Below are 22823 nucleotides of genomic sequence, written 5' to 3'. Positions count from 1 at the left end.
CAAAAAGACCCTCAAAACAAAGAAAGGTTTATAAATACTGCAGTGTATAGTACTTTACGAAGATTTATGAAACCTGCAGTGTTCATTTTAAAACAGCTTCTAGAACAGTGAAAAATTTAAAAATTAAAAAAAGACAGTAGCAACAGAAGTTACCTGTCTGAGCACCTACAATTCCACAGAGAGAAGTGGGTCGTTTATCTTGCACCAGCCATAATGCCCATAAACCTTCTCAAAAAGAGTGAGGTGTGAGAAAGATATTGTACATGCAAATTGTTTTCATGAAGTCTTTCTAAGCCCCTAGGGTCACTTAGGTATTTAACTGACAGATATTCACAAGAGGGAGAAAAGATTTCACAAATGTCACTGGTGTCACGTGTTGAATTTTGAAGTCCAATATAATATCTTAAGAAGTATCCTTTGCATCTGAAGTACACTGGTGCTCCAGAGAATATTTCCTGAATAAGTATCTCACATGAAAGATAGCTCACAAAGTAGAAGGAAATGCACAAATAGTGACCACTAGTTCAGAATAAGAAGCTTTAACAGTCCACATACTCATCAAGCATTGACCTTCTATTATTGCATTATGAATGATGTGGTGTAACATTGAATTACAATTTTTTATAAAACACACTAAAGCATTAAATACAAAGCTTAAGATACAATCCATACATTGACATAGCAAGACATCAATTAGAAACATGTTAAATTGAACAGAAGAAAGTCTCCACTGTTACAAAATAATAATAATAATAATAATAATAATAATAATAATAATAATAATCAGGTGTAGTTTAAGAAACATTGTTGTAAGAGAGTTTCTAAGTGGCTTTTTCAAAATTCAGAAATACAGAAATATTTCTATCACTGTAAGATATTATATCCAGCTGTATATTGATTACTTCTTCAGCATAAAATTCCAAACTCAAATATGCAGGTAGTTTTAGTGCAACTATATGAAAGTTTAGCATGTGTTTTTTCAGCATATGGAAATGAAGGAAATACAGCATATAAAGCTGAGGTCTGTGAAGTTCACCTTCAATGGGAAATACTGGCCTGACTGGCCTGATTACAACAGGTCATACTTGGATACTCTTTGTTTGTTTGTTTGTTTGGTTTTTACTTAAAAGCAAGAACCTTACTCTGCATCCCATATCATTTTGTACATTTCACTATTTCAGAAGCAATGGATAAATAGTGAGTAAATACATCAGACAAGTACCATTTGTACCAGTAAATCTTCAAGTAGCGTTTTCATATGTAACGTCAATAACCTACATATAAACAAACATATATGTTGTTTCAAATATTGCCTCCTTTCCTGATCACTACGCAGACTTATCTCCAAAATTGCTTGGAAGCACCAACCACAGAGGAGTATCTTATCACAAAGGAACCAAACAGCAAGTTTCTCAACCCACTGTTTGTCAAAAAATCTCATGGCTATTTACTACACCTATTTTATTATGGTAAAATGTTATCTGGATATTCTGAAAGGGTGAGAGAAATGTAAAGTTACTGTGTAACATAACATTTCTCCACAAAATAGAATGGAGCCTTGAAAAACAGCCCAGAATGTTCAGTTGCCTGTTCTTTTGCCTTAGAGACATTATTGTGACAGAAGTACAGAGATCCTACTATACCAGCTGACTCCGTTTCTATTCCACACTGGCTTTATGAGAGCCACAGCTGAAAAGGTGAAGGTTGACCCATCAGCTACTCAATGAGTGCAAGCATCTACCAATAAAAAGGAAAAGAAAAACCAAAGAAAAGAAACAACATCCAAATTCCCCTTAGATAAACACACAAGGGGAGAAGAGTTTCTGAAGAACAGCGTACTGCTCAGTGACCAGAAAATCAGCTTCCTTTTAGTTCTGTGCTTCTGCAGCTCTTCATGGAAATTAAAGACCGTTATATTCTTCAGATACAACCTGTGCACTTGAGGGTTTAGGAAGAAAAGACTTGGCAATATCCAGGCCGCTGAACCCCCTTTTGTTGCTGGACCAGCTAGTCCACTTCTCCTGCTTAATACCACAAGTCAACCTTACACTTGATTTTAATAATAATATTTAATTCTACCAAAAAAAAAAGAAACCATTTTATTACATTCCTTTTTAAATTAAAAAAAAAAAAAAAAAAAGAACTGTACAAAGAAGCATGATCAAATCTCCACAAAAGCAGGTTAATACTGTTCTGTTTATTGCCTCTTGAAGACTCTCTGCATAGTGTCCATAAGTTGTGTTTAAGGTCCAAGTGAAGATAAAACAGCAGAGCAGCAAAGAGGTGAAGAGGGGCCGCAGAAGTGGGCAGTGCAGAGCCTCAGAGGGTACATGGGACATGCTTCATTAAAGTATCCAGGAAACAGCAGCATTGCACACACACAACCCCCCTCCAAACAAACCCTACTTTCACAAAATTGTTTTTCAATTGTAAACGCTTTACTTTGTGTATTTAAAAAAAGAGGCTTATCTTTATATATATATATATATATATATATACACATACATATATATATATATATATAAATATATATATAGTTGCAGGGATTTATGATCACAGAAAACTGGGAATGGAATGAGAACAGAGGGAGGAGAAAGTGGAAGAAAAGGAGGTGGGGAAAATAGGGACTGAATAACTGACTCAATATCTCCGTTCTGGTTATGTGTTACCCAAAACAGTTCAAGGCTAATGAGAAAATGCACAGCCAGAACAACAAAGAAAGATCAGGCAGTCTAGAAAAAAAATAGAATCTAAATAGACAAAACTCAAAAAGAAATGAAGCAAAGCAAATGTGCGTTCACAAACACACACAAATGTGTGCATTCACACCACATACACATAAGAGTACAGAATCAATTTGTTAAATGTTTACGGACCTAGGTTCTACTTTTTTAAAATTTTTATTATTCTGGCTGAGCTCTCTTCCCTTTTTTTTTTATTTTTCCTTTTTTTTTTTTTTTTTTTTTTTTTTTTTTTTAGTTTAATTTGTTGCATGTTTGCCAAAGAATTAAGAACTTCTGTTATGCACTTTGGATTTCTGATAACATCAGCTTTTAAGTACTCTCAATGGGAAAAAGTAAGCCTTCTAAGTGTTGTATGAACTGCAACTTTATTCTAGTGTATCTCTAGATTTCTAATCACTTTTCACCAACTTTTCACTTCTCCACACCTTATCACATTTCTCCCCCATAAAAAGCAAAAAATACCCCTCCCACTCAAAAAAAAAACCAGAAAAACAAAAAAAAACCCACCAAAACAAACAAACAAAAAAAACATAGTACAGACTTTAACTCAGTGTTTTCTTAGCAAGTAGTCTGCAGTGTTTTCACTTTGGCCACTGTTAAAGATGAAGGCATAGAGAAGGGAGTGTTGGACTAGCATGTATTTAAAAAAAAACAAAACAAAAACAAAAAAAAAAAAAAAGGAACATTAACATTGCAGATCTCTCTCAAAATGACTAAAACACTAACAAATACAAGCCAATGCACATTTTTTTTTTTTTTAAACTAGTGTAATTTCTTTTCACATTGGGTTAAACATTATTTTGTATACCAAACATTACAGTGCTGTTTAACTCCTCCAATCATGCAAAAAATAGTTAAAATGTGCCACTTCTACCACAATATAATATGACCCATTCCCCTGCATACCTCTCAAACTCAGGATTTGAAGTGAAAAAATCTGAGGTACTAGAAATCCTCTTTCAAATGCCTTATAAAGAAAAACAGACACAAATCTGCCTGTTAATATCAAGATGGCACCAATTTGAGACTTGTACAGAAGCTCACATTAGGGCAACTGACACTCCTCTCTGTCTCAACATTTGAATGGCCATATCCTGTAAGGTCTGAAAGAGATGATTTCAAAACTATGCTGAATTTACCACAAGAGTGGGAACAGTAGGTATCCAGGAGTTTTAAACACCTGGCATTTAACACCCTCAACTCTCACTGACAATTAAAGGCAGTCAGCAGTTTACAAGATCAAGCCTTAGAGAGCACAAGAGTTAACTGCTGCATTAACTCACAAAAGTTTCTAGAGAGATACCAGAACTTTCTGAAAATTTTCCAGTTAATCATATTTCAATGCTTTCCTGCGAACACCCATGCACTGCAATATCAAATTGCAGAATCAAAGCAGCATCCAAATAAAACTCCCATTTAGGCTGTAAATTAAACATCTTCATTACAACAATAGTGCTGAAGAATTATCGCAATATTATGTTCTGCAAAAAAATAGAGGCAGCTGTCACAGAACACATGCCTTTTAATCTTGCTCTCTTGACTGACTCTCCTTTCCTCATTTCTCTGAGTTTCTCTAATAAACAGCACTGCAAGTTGGTTTCAAAGAAAATTTTACAAGAGAGTTCTGTTGGTCATCTATTTACATGTGGCATCACTCCACAAGAAGTTTGATCTCATTGGCTAATAGCTGGTTCATGTTGAATAGAGCCCCCGGGAGCTTGGTGAGCAACTCTCTCTCCGTGGTCTCAGGGTCGCTGTCGACAGAGCTGGAGCTAGCACTCATATTGTCGACAACGGCACTAGCTGGAGGGCCCAGCTCTGGCTCGCTAGTCTCGCTTGCCGTGGACACCACAGAGAGTAAGGACATGCGCCGCGTCAAGCGACCGGGGGTTAGGAGAGAAGTGGCATAGTCCGCTATGATACCAGCTACATCTAGATTACAAGCCTTGTCAAAGGCAATGAAACCTACATTTGCATTGGCCTCACAGACGTAGAATGAACCGTCGTCCTTCATCAGTAGGTCAATGCCACACACGTCCATCCCCAGGATGTTGGACACTTGGATTGCCAGTTGCTTGCCTTGTTCACTCAGTGAGCACATCATCCCTACACCACCTGGAAAAAAAGTGAAAAAAAACTCAGTGTCTATTCTGGACACAGGTGACCAACATACTTCTTGCCTGGCTGGTGCAGTTCAGTTGAAGATCAAAGAAAGCCTGCAAGCATAGAGATGATAACAACTCAGAAAGCAACCACCTTGCCACAACAACTGCTAATAACTTGAAACCTAGCAGGACTTCAAAAGATTCTGCAAAAGGCAGATCAAAACTATGACTTGTTTAAAAAAACAGTAATAAAAACAGTGAAGAAATATGTAGTTATATATTTTTGCTATCTTCGGGGAATTAAAAAAATGACTGAACAAATCATTTCTGTTTCTATCTCTAAGATAGAAGCTTTCTGTACATACCCTTGTTTCCTCCCTTAAGATAGAGGCTTGCTATATGTATTTGTAAGTAATCACAATAAATTATCCAAGAACCAAATGTTCTTGATAAGAATACAGATCTACCAGACAGAATTGTGGGGGAAGAGGGTTAGGACATTTTTATTTGCTTGTATCCCTCACAGTTTGCTGTCATAAGTTACTGTCTCTAAAGAAAGAATTCTGGAACACTGTCTGTACCTCGACTCGTCTACTACACAGACCATCATCTAAGTACTAAATGACACAAAATTCATTTAACATATCACTCAAGTTTAAAAATATAAAACAACACTTAAAATATTTAGTAGAAAAATCTTCCAGGCTGCATTTCCCCAGCATTGAGAAGTAGTGCATTTTGACTTACTAAAACTGTACTGTACATGAAGACATTTCTTCCAATCCCTGCTCAGATCAGTTTCAGTTATTTCAGTGAATTTACTAGCCAGGAACCCCAACCCTCTTTTTTCCCTTCACCCTCTCCTAGCCTACAAAAAGTGATGCAGAAATACAGATCTAAGCATACAACAATCAGTGTAGTAAACTTCCTCACAGACATGGTTTTTAGGGAAAAAATGTTGCAGGGAGGAGACTGACATACTTAAGGCAGCACAAGCAGCTGTAAAATGCAACTTGGCTGTTGACTTCCTTAAACCATTTTCTCTCTTAGTACTCTACTCTTTTCCAAATTGGTGGTCTCATATTTTCTCTGGTCTCCCACTACCTTTTGTTTTTCTAGTCCATTGCACCATACACTCTGTTTGTGCTCTTAGAAATTCCCACCCCTTCTATCTATCCTATTCATCTAGGGGCAGAGATAGTTTCTGATTGTAGGTTTGTGTGATGCATATTTCACTTAGTTCTCGCTCTCACGTTTCCTCCGTGAACATCTAAAGGTAAACACAAATAACACAAAATAAAACTTTCAGTTTATCGCAACTGTGTTTGTCCTTTTTCTGAATTCAAATATTTTGATCAAAACTATGAACAAAGTTTTTCCTACCAAGTGAGCAGTTACTCTGCATTCTCCCATCTGTAGAGCAACGGAGCATGGTGCCCACCACACGGCCTCCTACTACGATGACACGTACATCCTTGCCATGGGACTCTTTAACATATTTTTGAAATAAGTATGGGGCGTCATGACGGATCAAATGGCTCAGGTCTGCCAGATGGTGCTTGTCTCGTGCCAGGAACACAGCTTTGCCTGTATAAGGAAAGGATGCATTGTAGGATTGAAAGAAGCTACTAATTTGTGCTGAGTCAGTGATTCAACACAGAGAAGTGAAACCTTTGACCACTATGTTGCTCATTCTTACATGCGCTATCTGTGTATATATGCATTTACAAATTCTTCTGTGCACATTAGCATTCCAGTGCTTCAGTACTTCTAAGCATTCAAGTACTGAAAGAATAGAGGAGCCATGAGAAGAGTATAAAAATAAATTAAAAATAAAAGTAAACAAATAAAACCAAGAAGCTGTAGATAATGGAGGTGTTTTTGCAATTTCAGTCTGTTTTGGGGTGGTAAAGTTAACAAGTCCTTAATGAGAGAAAAAGGGAAGAAATACTACAAAAGCAGTAGACATTTAATTAGACCCACAGCCTACATGTTTGATACGGCAAGAACTAATCACATGAAACTGCTAAACAACAGGTTGCTAGGAGCTCTTAAGCGACTAGTGTGTTATTGCAAAGCTGCTTCACTACCAGGAAGTTGCTGAAAGCTTCTCTTCCCAGTACTTCTAAGAACTCAGAATTCCAGAATGAGGCTTAGCTGTGAAACAACTTAGTTCAGAACAAAATACTACACTCCAAAGTATCCAAGATAAATTTAGCTGAACATTCCAAAAACATAAATGGCATGTACTGTAACTTTGAAAAAAACCTCTTTAGCTCTTCAGGAATTACTGGCTTTTCTGCCAGCAAACTTAGGAAAGATTTGTTTTAAGTTCAAACATGTCATTTCATTCTCCTTCACTTCTAAAGCACATCAAAAGACTTCTCTGTTCTCATCCAATTTTACTAGTACAAATGAAAAGCATTTGAGGAAGACTCCATCACTTCCATCTCTTTTCTAGTCTTACAAAAAGTCATCCATTTCCATCTTTAGCTACTTCTCCCAATTCCTCTCTCATTTTGTTAATGACTCATTCATGTCATATTAAATGTATGTTTTGCGATAAGGCTACACTTATTTTTTATGGCACAATTATCACTGAGTTATGCTGCAATACTAAGAAAATGCAAAAATGGATTTATAAACTGCCTATTCTAAGAAAACAGAATTGCAACTGTAGCAGACCTAGCAGAAACAATGTGCTAAGAATTCTAGCAAGTGCTCAACTGGAGAAGTCTCTGCTTTCTCAGGGTTTAAGTCCTTCATAGCACAAAATGCTGCTTGAGGAACACATAATTTCTTATAAGAATCACAGTAGCAGAACCTAGACTTAAAAGTAGACAAAAAAGCAAAATCTTCCACATGATCTCTCCCATGCCCAAGTTTAGCACTCCCAATGGCAGCTACTCCTAATGTATTCCTAGAACTGGACAGAATGAACGATGCTTTGAAGGAGAACTACTTAGTTTGTTGTGATTATGGATCACCACAAAATCTTGGCAAAATAAAAATGGCACATTTGCAGCAGCAGCAAACTGCAGAAAATTGGCTTAGGTGAGCATGACTTTTATTCATTAAATGACTCCTGTGAACATTTGTCTCAATTATAAATACCATTTGAAATTGGCCCATCTTAAATTAATTTGAAGAAGTTTCCCCAACTCTCTTAATGTGAAAGTGCAGGCACTGTGATAAATTTGCATTAGAATGTACAGTATATGAAGTATGTAAGATTCATAAACAAAATTACAGAATTAATTGATGCTTTAGGACCCTCTGGAGGTCATCTGGTCCCAACACTTACTCAAGTAGGAGCACCTACAGCAGGCTGCCCAGGACCATGTCCAGATGCTTTTTTGAGCATCTTCTTGAAAAAGACTCCACAACCAAACTGGCCAACCTGTGCTAGTGCTCAGTCATACACATACCATGGAAGTACTTCCTGGCATTTATAGGGAACGTCCTGTGTTCTAGCTTGTGTACACAGCCTGGCATTGGGCACAACTGAAAAGAGCCTAGCTCTATCCCCTGGACACTTCCCCTTTAAATAATTGTAGACTTGGTAAAATCCCTCTGAGCCTTCTCTTCTCTAGGCTCAATGGTCCCTCATAGAACATAGAACCCTCATAGAACAGGTGCTCCAATTCCTTGATCATCTTCATGGCCCTTTGCTGAACCTCAGCTTCATATCCCTCTTGTTCTGAGAGCCCAGCACTGGATTCAGCTCTCCAGGTGTGGCTTTTCCACTGCTGAGCAGATAGGAAGGGTCACTTCCCTCTACCTGCTGGCAATACTTTGCCTAACGCAGCCCAGGATACACTAGCCTTAAGCAGAGATTCATATGAATTCTAGCTAAAAATTTGAAAAGAAAGTCAATAGCTACAAACTCTACAATTATTTCTAAATCTTAACAAGAAGCAATGTCAAGGCAAACCCAATCCAGTCCCTCAGTTACTCCACATTTGTCAAATTCAGCTTGCTGAAAAGTCAAATTCCAACATCACAGATTGTAAAGGTCTGCAAACACTATAAGACCATACAAATAGGTATTACTGCCAAAATATTCTACTGCCACAGCCTCTTGCTCTTAATGTTCCACCACATCAGTGCAGAGTCTGTGAAAATACATGGTAATTCGAGCTAGGAACTAATCCAAATAAACATAACTAGTCTAGATTAAGCTAATAATTATTCCTGAATCATTTATTGAATGTTTACAGAAACCATCATGTTTCAGAAGAGATGTACCAGAACAATCGTGTGGGAATAAACAGGTGCAATAAGAAGGAAGAAGTGGTGTCATGTGGGTATGTTTCTATTAGTTTATAGTAATTCCTGGTTTATGTGCTTAAGCATCAACTTCAGACTCTTTATTACTCTTGTATTTTTCAAAGTGGATTAAAAACAGTGTGATCTCCTATATAAATAACCTCTAAAATTGATTCCAAACCTTTTTACTTTAGTAGATCACTATCTATCATTAAAATGACTTGATGTAGTATTTTAGATCCAACCCTTAAATCAAAAGAATGATAACAGAAAAATTTCACATGAACCTGCTGCACTATCACCAGTGCTGTCAGAGATTCCCCCCCCCAAAAAAAGAAAGATTCCATTTGGCAAACTGCAGATGAGATTATATACAAATCAGAATCCTAACTACAGAAAAAGTCACTTAGAAAAAAAAATAATAATAATAATAAGGTTTATTGAACTAAAGTTTTATTTATTATGCCTGTTTAGAAACATCCCTAAAGTCCAGGAAGGCACTTCTCCATATCCCTGGAGCTAGGCCTTCCATTATTCCAGTTCAAAGCACTCCTTGCAAAAGTCACTAATATACTGTTAATTCTGAACCCTTACCTTCCCTGGTATTTCAAGATCATATTCTATTAAAACTGCTGCCCAGTATTGCAGCCTACTCAACATTCAGAATTTGGAGGCTAGAAGAATTTAGAAGTACTTGCAAAAAAAATTCAACACCTAATAGAAAACCTTCTTAACTATTACTCTTTGACAACACAAAATCTCTGGTACTGCTCAGAATACTCCCTGCCTTCACCTCTGACCTCAGACCCACCTCGGTGACCCCGCGTGTTCTTCACCACCATAGGGAACTCCAGCACTTCCGCCTCATCAATCATTTTGGCAAAATTCTCATGACCACCTGGTAAAAGAAAACCAATAATATTATATGCCACCAGCCTGGTGTAGCCAAACTGGGGATTTAATTGTGACACATTCCTCTCACTCTTCCAACTTAGATAATGCAGAGAAAAAAAAATAACAGTTAAGAATTTTGTAATCTGTGCCTTACCAATTTCTACTTCCTTTGGAATGTAAGACACAAGCTGACTATCATAGAATGGCTTAGGTTGAAAGAGACATTAAAGATTCAGTTCCAGCCCACCTGCTGTGGACAGGGTTGCCAACTCCTAGATCAGGCTGCCCGAGGCCCCATCCAACCTGGCCTTGAATGCCTCCAAGGCTCCCCTGGGCAGCCTATGCCAGTGTCTCACCACTCTCTGAGTTAAGAATTTAATTATAACATCTAACTTAAATCTCTTTTAGATTAACAAATGTTTAATAATGATAGTGGTGATTGATCACAACCCCAAATTCAAATTTGAATGCCTGATTCCACCATCTTGTTCCAGTTTAGCCCTTGTACTTCATCATCCAAATTTTCTAACAGGAAAATACCACCGACATAACACCAGAAACAGTTCCATCCAAACTACAAGCCAGAAAAACAGCATGGCTTTTCAAAGGCGTAATCCTGACAGCAATAGCAATTCAAATCTTGTGACCTATTTCCCCTTTTCTAAGACTTAAGTCTCTTGCATCTCTTTCTCCCTATTTCTTGAATTACTACTTTGATCTTCTTGCTGCATTGAATCTGCAAGAATCTTAGAGAGTAACATTTAACATTTATGATGAATGCTTTAATTTTATTTGAGTTCTTTGATTTACAGGAGGCTGACTACAGCACAAGAAATAAGATAAGCCAGCAGATGAAGGGCTGAGACTCCTCTTAAACCATGTGCAGTAAAGCACAGAAGCCAGGACACTGTTCAGAAAGCCAGAAGCATCTAGCACTACTCCACCACAGATTTTAACGCATGTCACAGAATAAAGTGTAGTTCAATACATTCTGCTTTTCTTGGCAAAGCTGACTCTCCTTGATAACTTCATACTAGTGTAAAAAAGAAAGGTAACACTTCTGTCAAATTCCAGAGACAGGCATTAAAAGAACTAAAAGACAGGCAGGGAGTTAGGAAGAAACAGAGATGTTCTCCAACTATTCCGTCATTCTTAGTTTCCCTTTCCCCACAGTGAACTAAAAACTCATCCCTTTCTGAAAGAGCTAGAGCAATTGTATCTATAAAGAATGGATATTTCTTCTCAAATGCGTTTTCATAGTATTGATAGAAATAGTTGACTGATGTTTGTGTTTTTGCTAAGTTTTCGTTAGAAAAGCCTATCAGTGTAACCGTATGAAGGAGAGGAAGGCACTAACGCTTCCCAAAAAAGAAAGGAAGGGTGAGAGGTGCATTCCATTTTTTAATGTATTTTAATTAAAGCAAAAAAAACTATGGTAGCTCAAACAAATGGTTCTCCTAATCTGGCACTCTGTAACGAACCAAAGACTCCAGAGGCAGGAACAAGGAGCATCAGTAATTAACTGAAGGAGGGAACTCCAGAGGGATACCAAACCTGAAAGAACTGTTCATAAGTACTTGAACATGTGAGCTTGTGCTACTTCTGGCCTTTCATAACAACCAATACATTTACAGATGTTTTTATTTATATAGAAGTTTGACATATTTTCAGATTTTACTAAACTTCAGATCTTCAATATCCTGTAACATTCCATTCCCTGAGATTCTGTCTGTTGTTTTAGGCAACTGGAAGAGCTCAAGGTGTTTTAGAAGTAATCAGCACAGTTAATTGCTGGGAGGTAGAGCCATAATTACACCACTCTTCATAAGATATCACAGCTAACCAACAAAGCCAAAGCCAGCATGTGACTACCATACTTTTTCTAGTTACTGATCACTTATTTGTGGAATCAGCCTCTCCCTACTTAATTCTAAGGATTTCCAAAACTCGACTCGCTATAAAAGCATAAATTCTGCAGGCAATTATTTCATTATTTGATTCCAAAGGCTTACCATAAGAAAAGGTATCTGGCAGGGGCACACCATGACCAGCAAGTTCTTGAAACGTCCAGAACTTATTGACACAGTTGAGGATGGCCTGGGGACGATTCATTAACCGACAGCCCATCTTCTCTAGATGGCGAAGGACTGTGATATCACTGTCACTTTGGACCCAAGGTGTTGGTACTCGGACTACCACCACCTGGGGGTAAGCAGTAATAAGCTCCCCGTTCACCCGAAGACCTAAAGAAGGAAAACAAAACCATTCCAATAGCGAGCATTAGAACAGCATTCATCTTCTCAGTCATACAGCTTCATATGCTACTCTTAGATTGTATTAGGGCACATAATCTTAGTCCATTTCCCAGGATGAAAAACTTCGTGCTACGTTGAATTGCCAACCTTCCTCTGCAGGTTAGCTGTGCACTACAGTGACAAGAGTAGTAACAATAACTCAGAAAATGCCTGCCTCTCTCATATATGTCTTGCCTACATGATACAGTTTCTACCTTTCTCAGGCCCACTTGTATTGATTCCTCTGCTTGTGAAACCATGTTACATAATCACCAAAGTAACTGAAGTTAAATAGATACTTAAAAAAGCAACATTTTTAACACATCACTTAAAAACCTGACATGCAATAAATAAATATTCAATGTTATCAGCTAGCAGGATAGCACTAGTTAACATTGAGGAAGGAACTGTAAGGAAAGTCAACTCCATCACCAAGACCAGTGCCATCACTTTCTCATGACCTACAGTTTTACAGTGTCTCTGAAAAAAAGAAAAAAACATGGAAAGAAAGTTGCAAGCACAGAAATACGACAGGATCAGTTGGGAAGACATCAAGCTTGATGAAGACAGTCTGACAGCTGAAAATGGGAAAAGACAAGTATTTTATATTCACTTTATTTGCCTTTAAGACCAACTGATTTGAATGTAAAATACACAGTTCACACTGCTGTCAGGAACTGAAGGGTTAAAAATGAGAAAAAATGAGCTCAGAAATCATAACTCATCTGCATTTCTGTACCTATGAAAGGCCTGTCCAACTATCTAGACTTAGCCCCAAATAATTACCTGATTAGCTCTATTTCAAAGTCATTACTTTTCAAACACAGACATGCACATACCCAATCTGTAGACATGCATACTGTCAGGAAGTATGTTTTCTTTTTATTTTCATTTAAAAGTACATTTGAAGCAACTCTTTGGGGACAAAGGATCCTACGTGTACTTCCAGCTTTCTCTTTCCAACCACGTTATATCTTAGAGCTTGAACCAAAAATAATGAAATAAACACTGAGCTCCCTAAATGGAGGTAGAAATATATTGCCCAGCCACCAGGAGGGCATTGAGCCAAAACAAAGCCATATCCAATCAAAATATCTTCCCCTCATCCCCAGTTCCCATTGCCAGAATTGCACAGAGATCAGAAAACAAACAGACGGATAATCTGGATGTTAACCTCATTAGCACCAAGCACTGCCGCATTGCAGCTGACATGATTTGTGTGTTTAAATAAGCAGGCTTCAGACACACACACACACACACACACACACACACACACACACACACACACACAGTCTTACAGAAGCATCCCAAGTAAGATTAAAAACAAAGACTGATAAAAAACTGAGTTGAATGTGAATATCAGGAAATGGATTATCTCCTTTAATCAGCAAAAGAGGGCAGATTTAAGAAAATACTGTAACTTGACAGTCGGATTCCATTTATTCCATTTACGCATCTAGAAAATATATTAAAGTTTATGCTCAGGTACATTCACTTTTTAGAACTGTAATTGTATGCATGTTCTGATTCACGTGCAGGCTGTGAAGCAACTCATTTTACAAAGTACTGTATTTTCTACAGTCTTCCAAAATTGCCACTGTACACCACTGCTGTGAACCAAAACTTCAGTTTCCTAATTCATAAACTCTTGAGAGTCTAATTTGTTATTCTTCTTTTCAGTCGTATCACATACTGAAGTTCTCCACACTGGAAACTGGAATTCAAAGAAGAAAGCAGTAGAAATGTAGGGTTCTTCTGTTAGACTTGTCTAAGAGATTGGTGTAAATTCAGACAAGCAACCTCTCCCCTTCAGTGACTGGAAGTAAAGTGACATTATCAACAGAACAATCTGAGCTTTTGTTCCCAATTCAAATTTTTTCTCTTCTTTGGATACTCTTCCCTGCAGAACATTTTTTTTCTCCCTCTCCTAACAGAAGAGAGTTTACTAACAAGGAGCAGAGCTACTCAATGACATGTACAACTTGAGTCACCACTACTGACATATGGCATAAAATTAGCAGCAGTTTCCCAGCAACACAGTGCCTCAAACAGAAGCAACTTTATTACAGCAAAAAGGAGTCAGATTCTGCCACTTTGAAGAACAAGCTTGTATTCAACATTCCATCTGACACCCAGCAGTTAATGGTCATTATTGATGAGTGGGTTGATAAAGCAATGCTTTATTCACTATGATGCACTGAAAACAGTAACACAGAACATATTAATACACACAAATAATTTCTCTTCCAGAGAAACAATTCATGAATGCAAAGGAGAGGAAAATAAAAATAAAGATAAAAAATAAATAAAATCTAAAAATTAAAAAATAAATTAGGAAGAGGTACACTATAGTGGGGTTAAGAGCTAATCAAATGTTTTTTGAAAACTGGGGTCTATTTCCTTTACAGTAATGGCAGTGTTCCAGTCCGACAACAGTAACAGTGAGTTACATTCATGGTTTTCTGCAGACAATGAACAGATCTCACAAAAAAAAAAAAAAAGCAGGAGGCAGAAATTCAGACCATGTGCAAGTATCTCAAACAATAGCAACTTGGTCCATTTGTTGACCTCCTCAAATGATGCCCATGACATCGCAGGCATGGAAAACAGATAACTGTAATATCTTTTGTAGTATCAGAATCAGTAGGAAAGAAAGGTAAATTGCACTGATAATCCAATATTATGAACTTCAACATTCATTTCACTGCTGTTCGGAAAAAAAGTCTGAAGTTACAAAACATTTGGGTATTCTTTGGCCCTATGAGGTAGAAGACACCTGAGCTGGAATATCACACTACATCTATCACTATATCACTATCACAAAAATACATGTAAATCCTGCACTCAAGCAAGATCTGTTCTTTCACTCAATTTTCTTTGGCATTCCCCCATGAGATGTAAGTCTACAAAATGGAATATGGCAGACCTTTAACATTAAACAGGAAATACCACAGTATTAAGAATAAAGTGCAAAAGTTTTTTGCAATGACAACTGTAACCAAACACGAATTAACTTAAAATATAAATCTCAGTAATAATTAAATTGATAAAACTACTTTCACTCCAAAATACTATTTTGGTAAACAATTAAAAGAAAAAACAAAACTAACTCAATAAGACCATGGATTACCTAGGACTCAAATTCAGGTCTTCAAGTACAGCACAATCATATGAACCACAGCTTGGTTAACTTATTTAATGAAATGGTGCAATACAAAGTTAAATGTTTAAATGCACAAGTACTAGGAGAACTGCTCAGGCAGCAGTAAATCTAATTACTGATATCAAAATACTGATACTGATTCTATTCTTACACAATTTGAATAATCGGTATTAATAGATACTCTATAATAGATGAAAATATGAAAGTAGTTGGAAACGTCAGAAGTTACGGCTTGAGTAAGAAACCCAAAAAGCATAAGCACAAGAGAAAGGAAAAAGAAACTTTCTCAGGGAGAAATGCTGTATTAGCTAGTACTTTTACATATGTTAAAAAAGAGCCAGTAAACATGTTTCCATAATCAAACTCATAATTCAAGAAAGCAGAAAAAACTGTTTCAGTACACAGTACATTTCAAGAACATGGAACACGTTTCTAATATCAGCAGTGTACAAATAGAATAATATACATCTACTATGCACACAGCATTCTGAAATATAAAACTTGAATTACATTTTCAAAAACACTAAACATATACCAGCTTCTAGCACATTCTTAAAAGGAACTAAGAAGGAATAAGAAATTCTCACACCCCCCAAAAAATTTCAGACTTCACCTCAGATATCAGTATGCTATCCTGAAGGTCTCCAGCTCTCTCGACTTCACTATACCAATTTATCAGTCTAACCACTTTGGATTTGCTAACACTTCCCAAATGAACAGACTTTGAGTAAGTAGGCTAGTACAAATTCAATTTCTTCAGCTGGGTAAAAGAGACTAGCCTCTCAGCGCAAAAACGTTACTCACAATTCGAGGACATCTCATTCTGCTAACAGGTTTTTCCCAACTAATCAGCTATTGTAACAAGAATCACTGAATTGCTTACAATTCTTGACTCACTCTTGTTCTCAAAGCAATGCATTACTATTTCTGGTTTGTTCACCCTTCCAGTATCCATCAGGCAGAAGATGCTGCATAACATGTGTTGAACTCTTAATGTGTTTAATAACTATCTACAGCTTACTTGAAGATAATTAAATCCTAATTGCCATAAAAAAGCTCTAAAGGAAAATACCTCAAACTTTATTACTAGTAGTGGTTTACTGGCAGTAACAAAATACGTTTCCTCACTAACCTCTACAAATGAAACTACATTTTTACAATTTTTAAAACATCAAATACTTTGAACATTAATACTGCCACGGAAGTATTTAGGATTAATTAACAAAAGCAGAATACATTTAAAAAATGCAACTGTATAAATCAAAAGTCTGTTTTAATACATCGACAAGTCTATCTTATAAAATGATTGTAAGTAAGTGACCACAAATCAGGTGACATTTCATAGTATAGCACTTCAAATGCAATTTTATTTAAACAAGACTCTAAACTGCAGAGCACTGCTACAACTACAAACAGAAAGTGGGGACTTCAACTGAATCAGTTGTACTTTATGTCCCTTCCTTGACTCGAAGTACCTCTTAATTTCCCAAGAAACAATACAGAACCATTCTTACAAATGCTTGTACTAATGAAGATAGTGAAAAACTTGGAGAGACAGATGACGCTCAAAACAATTATAGCTATTCTGGATAAGGCATTCTTTTCCAAACAATGGAAAACAGGCCAGCCAGCTGTATGTATAGTTAATTAATATTAACTAGACTTGATGGCTATATCTGTTTTTCTGAGCTACATTTCTATTCACAATACACTGCTTAGAATCCCAAATCACAAGCACTTCAGAGTCACGAATAAATGTGAAATGATTGGACCCAAACATAAAGACATATACTGTGAAAAGTATTTTATAAACATAGATTCATTCTAGGTTACCATCATGCTTTGAATTTTTTTTTTTTTTAATGGTGGGAATATAAACAGAAACTATACTGAAATCATGGTAAAGCACCAGCTACAGTTTTGTATATACACAAACAATCACATAATTAAAAAAAATTTCAAAAGATAGTATTTTCAGAAATTACTCAAAAAATATTTAAGCAAGGCAAAAAGGATCTTCACAGTATTTCAGCCGTACTCCCATACAGGGAAGTTTTAGTGATATAACTGTCAAGATGCATTTTTTAATGGAGCGTTGTAAGGAAAACTTCAAAAAAAGAGGAATCAAAAGATTAAATTATGAAACAAAGAACAAAACAGTTAAGAAAATACATGATTTTAAACACCTTGAAAAGTTAATTTCTGACTTTCCAAGTGAGGTCAGGTTTTTTGCTCGGTTGCTTTTTTAAAGTTCTCATTATGCATCTGCTTTTATGATTTGTTCCTGAACGAAGTTTGAAGAATTTAAAATATTTTCCATAGAAAAAACTCAAAGAAAAAAAATACACAGTGAGATAAATTTGAATATTCTGAAATTAAAAACTGAGCAGAGTTTAGAAGTATCTTGATTATACTGAAGACAATATTCTCACAGTTATTAACTGTGAGAGCAAGGGAGATGTTATTTATTTTAATATTGCAAAAAGGTACTCCAATTTTTATACATGTGTATGTATATGTGCAAAAACAAACAGAAAACCTTGGGTCTTATGATCAGTTTTGCTTATCTGATTTAAGTCAGAGCTAACATATGCATGGATAATCTTGGACATTGTCCAATCATGGACAAGCTCTGCTCTTTTACTGTTGCGGCTGCTGGTTCCAAATCTCACAGGGTTTCTCTATATTACTTGCAAAAGTAACATACCCACACAACAACTTGAATTCAAAGGAAAAAGAAGGCAGTGCAGAGGCAGAAAATAAGTAGTTAAAAGTAGCGTTTTTTTCACTTGTTTCCTTTAGTGGCAGTGTCATCTTACAGTTTTCTGCACCTTCACATTTTTCAGATTACTTCTGAAGTAGATCAGGATTTCAGGCATTATTATTTGGATTAGCAAATAATGTTCATTATTTGGATCACTAATGAACTGCTACAGCTATTGCTACTGCCAAGCTTGTTGCAGCGTTCTTAAAGTATCTTCAGCTCTTTTGAATGAATCTCACTGAAACAAAGTAGTCTAACCTAAGGAGAAAGTTTAAAAAAAAAAAAAAATCACAAATCAAAAGCATTTAGTATATGTTGATACATATTTAACTAATAGTTTCTTCTATGAAAGAAAAGGTTATTTTGCTCTTTGCATCCTTCGAATTTCCATGAAAATAAATAGGAGACATTACTACTGAATCAACCTACATAGTAATTGAACACTGTGTGAATCAGAAATGTGTTGACATACCTCTCATGTCCATTATTGACATGCAATACAGACCTTACGGGAAAAACCCTAAACATGCACCGAAAACTGAACTAGTTCAAAATGTCAAAGACATTTTAAAATATCATTAAAGCCATTATAAAACTGGTACTTAGGATAAATAATTTGTATACAATTCTAATGAACTTAAAACTTAATGTTAATCAATGAATACTCTTGAAAACACTGATTAGTACTCCCAAATAAAGCAACATTATCATTAATATTTCAAAGCACCATGATGCAGGTGTAAGAAAAAAGTGGGGAAGAGAAAGAAAGGGAACGTAATCTATCTAGAAAACTGAGATGTGATAGGAACAGACCATCTACAGCTCAGTAACTAATGCACAGCATGGGATAGAGCAGGATAGAATTAGAATTTAGAATATTTCAGTCAGACCTGCTAAGACTAGATAGTCCAGCTGCCTGAACACATGAGGGCTTAACAAAAGTTAAAGCAATTTATTAAGGGTATTATCCAAATGTGTCTTTGACCACTGACATGCACGGGGCATCAACCACCTCACTAGGAAGTTCAGTGTTTATCACCCACTCATCTGATTTTTCCTCGTGCCTAGTCTGACAGGAGCAGAGTCCAGCATCATCTTCTGTTTCCTTTCCTCAGAGGGAGAAGAGACCTCACTGCAGCAAACTTCCAGAGATGGCTTCCAAATCTGTTACCAGCTTGGTTGCCCTCCTCTGGAAGCTTTCAAGAACCTTAACATCTTTTTTATAATCTGGAACCCAGAACTGCACATAACACTCCATATGAAACTGCATCACTATCAAATGCAGCAAGAGAATTGCCACTAGCTGTGCTGTGTACAATGCACTCAAAAATGCAGTTTGTTCCCTGGCTGCCAGGGCACATTCCTGGCTCATGCTGAGTCTGCAGTCACTAATACCCCCAGATCTCTCTTTGCAGGGGTGCTTCTCCAGTCACTTGCCTCCCAGGCTGTTTCCAGTATTACTCTACCACAGGTCCTTCACCGGCCATTTACCCTTACTGAACTTCATGCCATTGCCAATTGCCCAGTGCTCCAGTGTACGCAGAGGAATAACAGACTCAGCCCTTAAGCTCTAGATCTGGACAAGCAGCCTTTGCCAGCAGCTGACATTCCTCTTTGGTGCCTGTACTCACTGTCTGAGATGAGGTAGGCATCACCACCGCCACGACACTCAAGAATGCTTATTTGAGACCTCAATAAAGAACTGCCCTCTCCCCCTCTTTCTCTTTTCCCTCAAAATCTTGGGTATATGTGACTACTGCTTTTCTGACCTGCTTTACCTGACAAAACAGCAGGGACCTAATCTAACTACTAATTTAGAGAAGCTCAGTAGCAGTCAGAACATACAGCTAACAAAACAAGAGAATGTTCTTTCTCTTGATAGCAGCAGCTGAACTGTCCTACGAACGTGAGCTCTAAGACATGGTTTCTTGGAAGGTCTAAAAATAATAGCCTCCCTGTCGTGAACATAAGGTATTCCTACACCTATCTCCCTACTGCTACTCACAGGCAGCTTTGGTACTCAAATGGCTGCACCATAGGCTAAAAAAGCCTGAATGACAGAAAAAATGACTTGGTGAGAGGGAAACTTACTGAGCTACACTGACTTGTGATTAGAAAGTAAGAAAAAGTGCCTGCACAACTGAGAAATAATGGCATAACTGGGAACAGGGGTGAGAGAGGGACCAAAGGCAATCCCCCCAGTGTTTCAGATGCCTGGAGCTGAGGTTAGTAAGCCTGCCTAATGGAACTGCTGCCTAAAACCACTGCTCAGCATACACCATACCTCAGAAGCAAAAAGAGCATTTTGCTTATAAAAGAGACACGATCTCTTAGTTTCTACATCACTATAGATGAGTATTCTTGTATATCTGCTCAAGATTTTCACACAATTTTCTCCACTAGGACATCTCAGTACATTTCTTAGGTCAAGTATGCTCTTAAGGCTTTAAAAGTACAAAGCACTCTCAAGTGACAGAACTGTGGCAGATATCTGTCACTTTTTATTATCTATCTAGAGCTCATCAACATCAAGAGCCTTAGAAATAAATAGCAGATGAAGAATTAAGAGCACACGCCCCCCCAAAAATGGGTAATCACAAAGGTCTTTCCAAAACCAGACATAAATCCAGAGGAAAAATTCAAGCAATCCATCATGGCAGACATCTCCTTGCACCTGAGATGAATCTAAGATTTTTCTTGTAATGTCCAAAATTTAAGCACCTCATCTCTCTCTGGCACCAAAAACCATCCTCTTTTATCTCAGCAACTCATCCTTTTATTATTAAAAGCAAGTCACTCAGTGGAGAAGTATCCCAAAGGAGTCTTCCACTTCTAACAGAGACATGTATCCTTCATATCTGTCTCCCACATCAAGTAAGACATCCAGAAGTTCTTACACTATCAGAAACTTTTAATAAATAACATCCAACTATATGTCTTTCCAAGTGTTCCTAAATGTGTTTTTTGAGCCTGAATTTTGGGGAACATGAAAGTTCCCTAACAATATTCTTTTGACCTGTAATTCCAGTTTAAGAACCATCTAAACAACATTACATTAGCTTTATGAGTCATTTGTTTTGGAGACAAATGTGATCTTCTTAAGAGCAGTAACTGAATAATGATACTTGTCTCAAAGGCTGGGTTAAAATTGACTTTCAAAGCTTGCAGTGATAACATCAGCTCTCATCTCTGCTGATATTTTGTATCGTAATGTTTAGTGTTTTTGTGTGTATGGTAGAGAAATATTTAATTTATATATGCTATATGACAGTTTGGGGTCTCTTCATAAGAGAAGTACAACATAAATATATAAATAAACATATAAGTAAATAAATACTAAATAAATAAATGGAATTGTCGTAAACACAAAGATATAATCCAAAATTTCCTAGTTTTGACAGACTTTTTTTTTTTTAATAAAAAAAAAAATACAGAGAAAGCAAAACTGGAGATGGAAGGATTCAATTTTCCTAATTCCTCTATAAGCTTACTGGGGTTCTTTCCTCTTCCCAGCTTTACAGGGTTAAAATGACACTGCAGTAACTGCACACAAGGTTCGTGACAGTATTGTAATGAAAATACAAATACAATCATAGAATGGTTGGTGTTGGAAGGGATCTCAACCATTCAATTTCAACCTTTCTGCCACGGACAGAGTTGCTACCCACCAGATCACGCCTTGGTTTCTCACATGTTGTGGATGCAGAAGCTTCCACCTAGTACCAAGACTGTGTTAACTAATTAAGACATCTGCTTAGTATGCTCCCTAATTAAGACAGTCCACACAACCTATAACTACCTTAACAAGAAAATGTCCCTCAAAATTACACAGATAAACAGTCCTTCCAACCAGACCAGACAAATAAAGAAAAGCAGGCAATAGTAGTATTGAACTGAAAGACAACAGAAGGGATATCCCCAACTGTCAGCTTATTTTGACCTTTGAAATCAATACATTTAGGAAGTCTTACCAATCTTAGTAATCTTTAGACTTCAAATGTAGTGCTAAGTCTATCAATCCATATAAATTCATAAATGCCTTTACCTACTTTTTCTTTGCACTACAAGCTCATAAGGTCTTTGTCTTACCTGTTTGGAAATTAGCATCTGCCTAACTTAAAGAGACAAAAAGTACTGAAGGGTTGTTGATCTGACCACAAAAAAAATGACAAGAAACCAAAGCTTTTTACAAGCAGTTAGTATTACAAGACTCAAATCAATATTGCACAGATTCCTCTAAGAAACTCCTTCAAATATTTGATTACGTTTTCCTCTGCTTTTAGGAATACAATCAGAAAAATCTCAACTCCAAATGCTACCTTTAATTCATTCTCAGAAATAGAACTGTCATTTACATTCTCTCTTAAACTCTGCCTCTTTTTATTTAAATTATTAATTTAAATAAAATTATTAAATTTATTTTAATTATTTAAAAAGATCAAAAGTTCTGAAAAGTTAAATAGTTGACTGTGCATTACATACCTTAGGCTCAAGCAAAAATAGAGGAGAAATGAACACGTTTTTAGAAATCACCATGAGAAAAGGCTGCTGGACAGTCAGGTAATACTGTAGTTGAAAGACAAAGAGAAG

At 36.7% G+C, this 22823-nt stretch overlaps 1 protein-coding gene across 7 annotated transcripts in view; it reads right to left on the bottom strand.

Moving 5' to 3' along the window:
• The window catches only part of RIMKLB (ribosomal modification protein rimK like family member B), a 73402-nt gene that overhangs the window by 29326 nt on the left and 21253 nt on the right, over positions 1-22823 (bottom strand). For 5 of the 7 annotated variants that reach the window (XM_052701767.1, XM_052701769.1, XM_052701768.1 and 2 more), the window contains 4 exons: positions 12025-12255; positions 9930-10016; positions 6233-6436; positions 3700-4859 (listed from right to left, as the gene is read on the bottom strand). In XM_052701767.1, coding sequence (XP_052557727.1) covers positions 4396-4859; positions 6233-6436; positions 9930-10016; positions 12025-12255 — 986 coding nt within the window. In that variant the 3' untranslated portion in view covers positions 3700-4395. Of the gene's footprint in view, positions 1-1095; positions 3375-3699; positions 4860-6232; positions 6437-9929; positions 10017-12024; positions 12256-22823 lie in introns of those variants that run through there. The other 2 variants (XM_052701772.1, XR_008210713.1) reach the window with 2 other exon arrangements.

This window comes from Tympanuchus pallidicinctus, unplaced genomic scaffold (assembly GCF_026119805.1).
Source record: "Tympanuchus pallidicinctus isolate F22 unplaced genomic scaffold, pur_lepc_1.0 scaffold40, whole genome shotgun sequence".
Classification (NCBI taxonomy): domain Eukaryota; kingdom Metazoa; phylum Chordata; class Aves; order Galliformes; family Phasianidae; genus Tympanuchus; species Tympanuchus pallidicinctus.
This window is presented reverse-complemented; position numbering and strand designations above follow the sequence as displayed.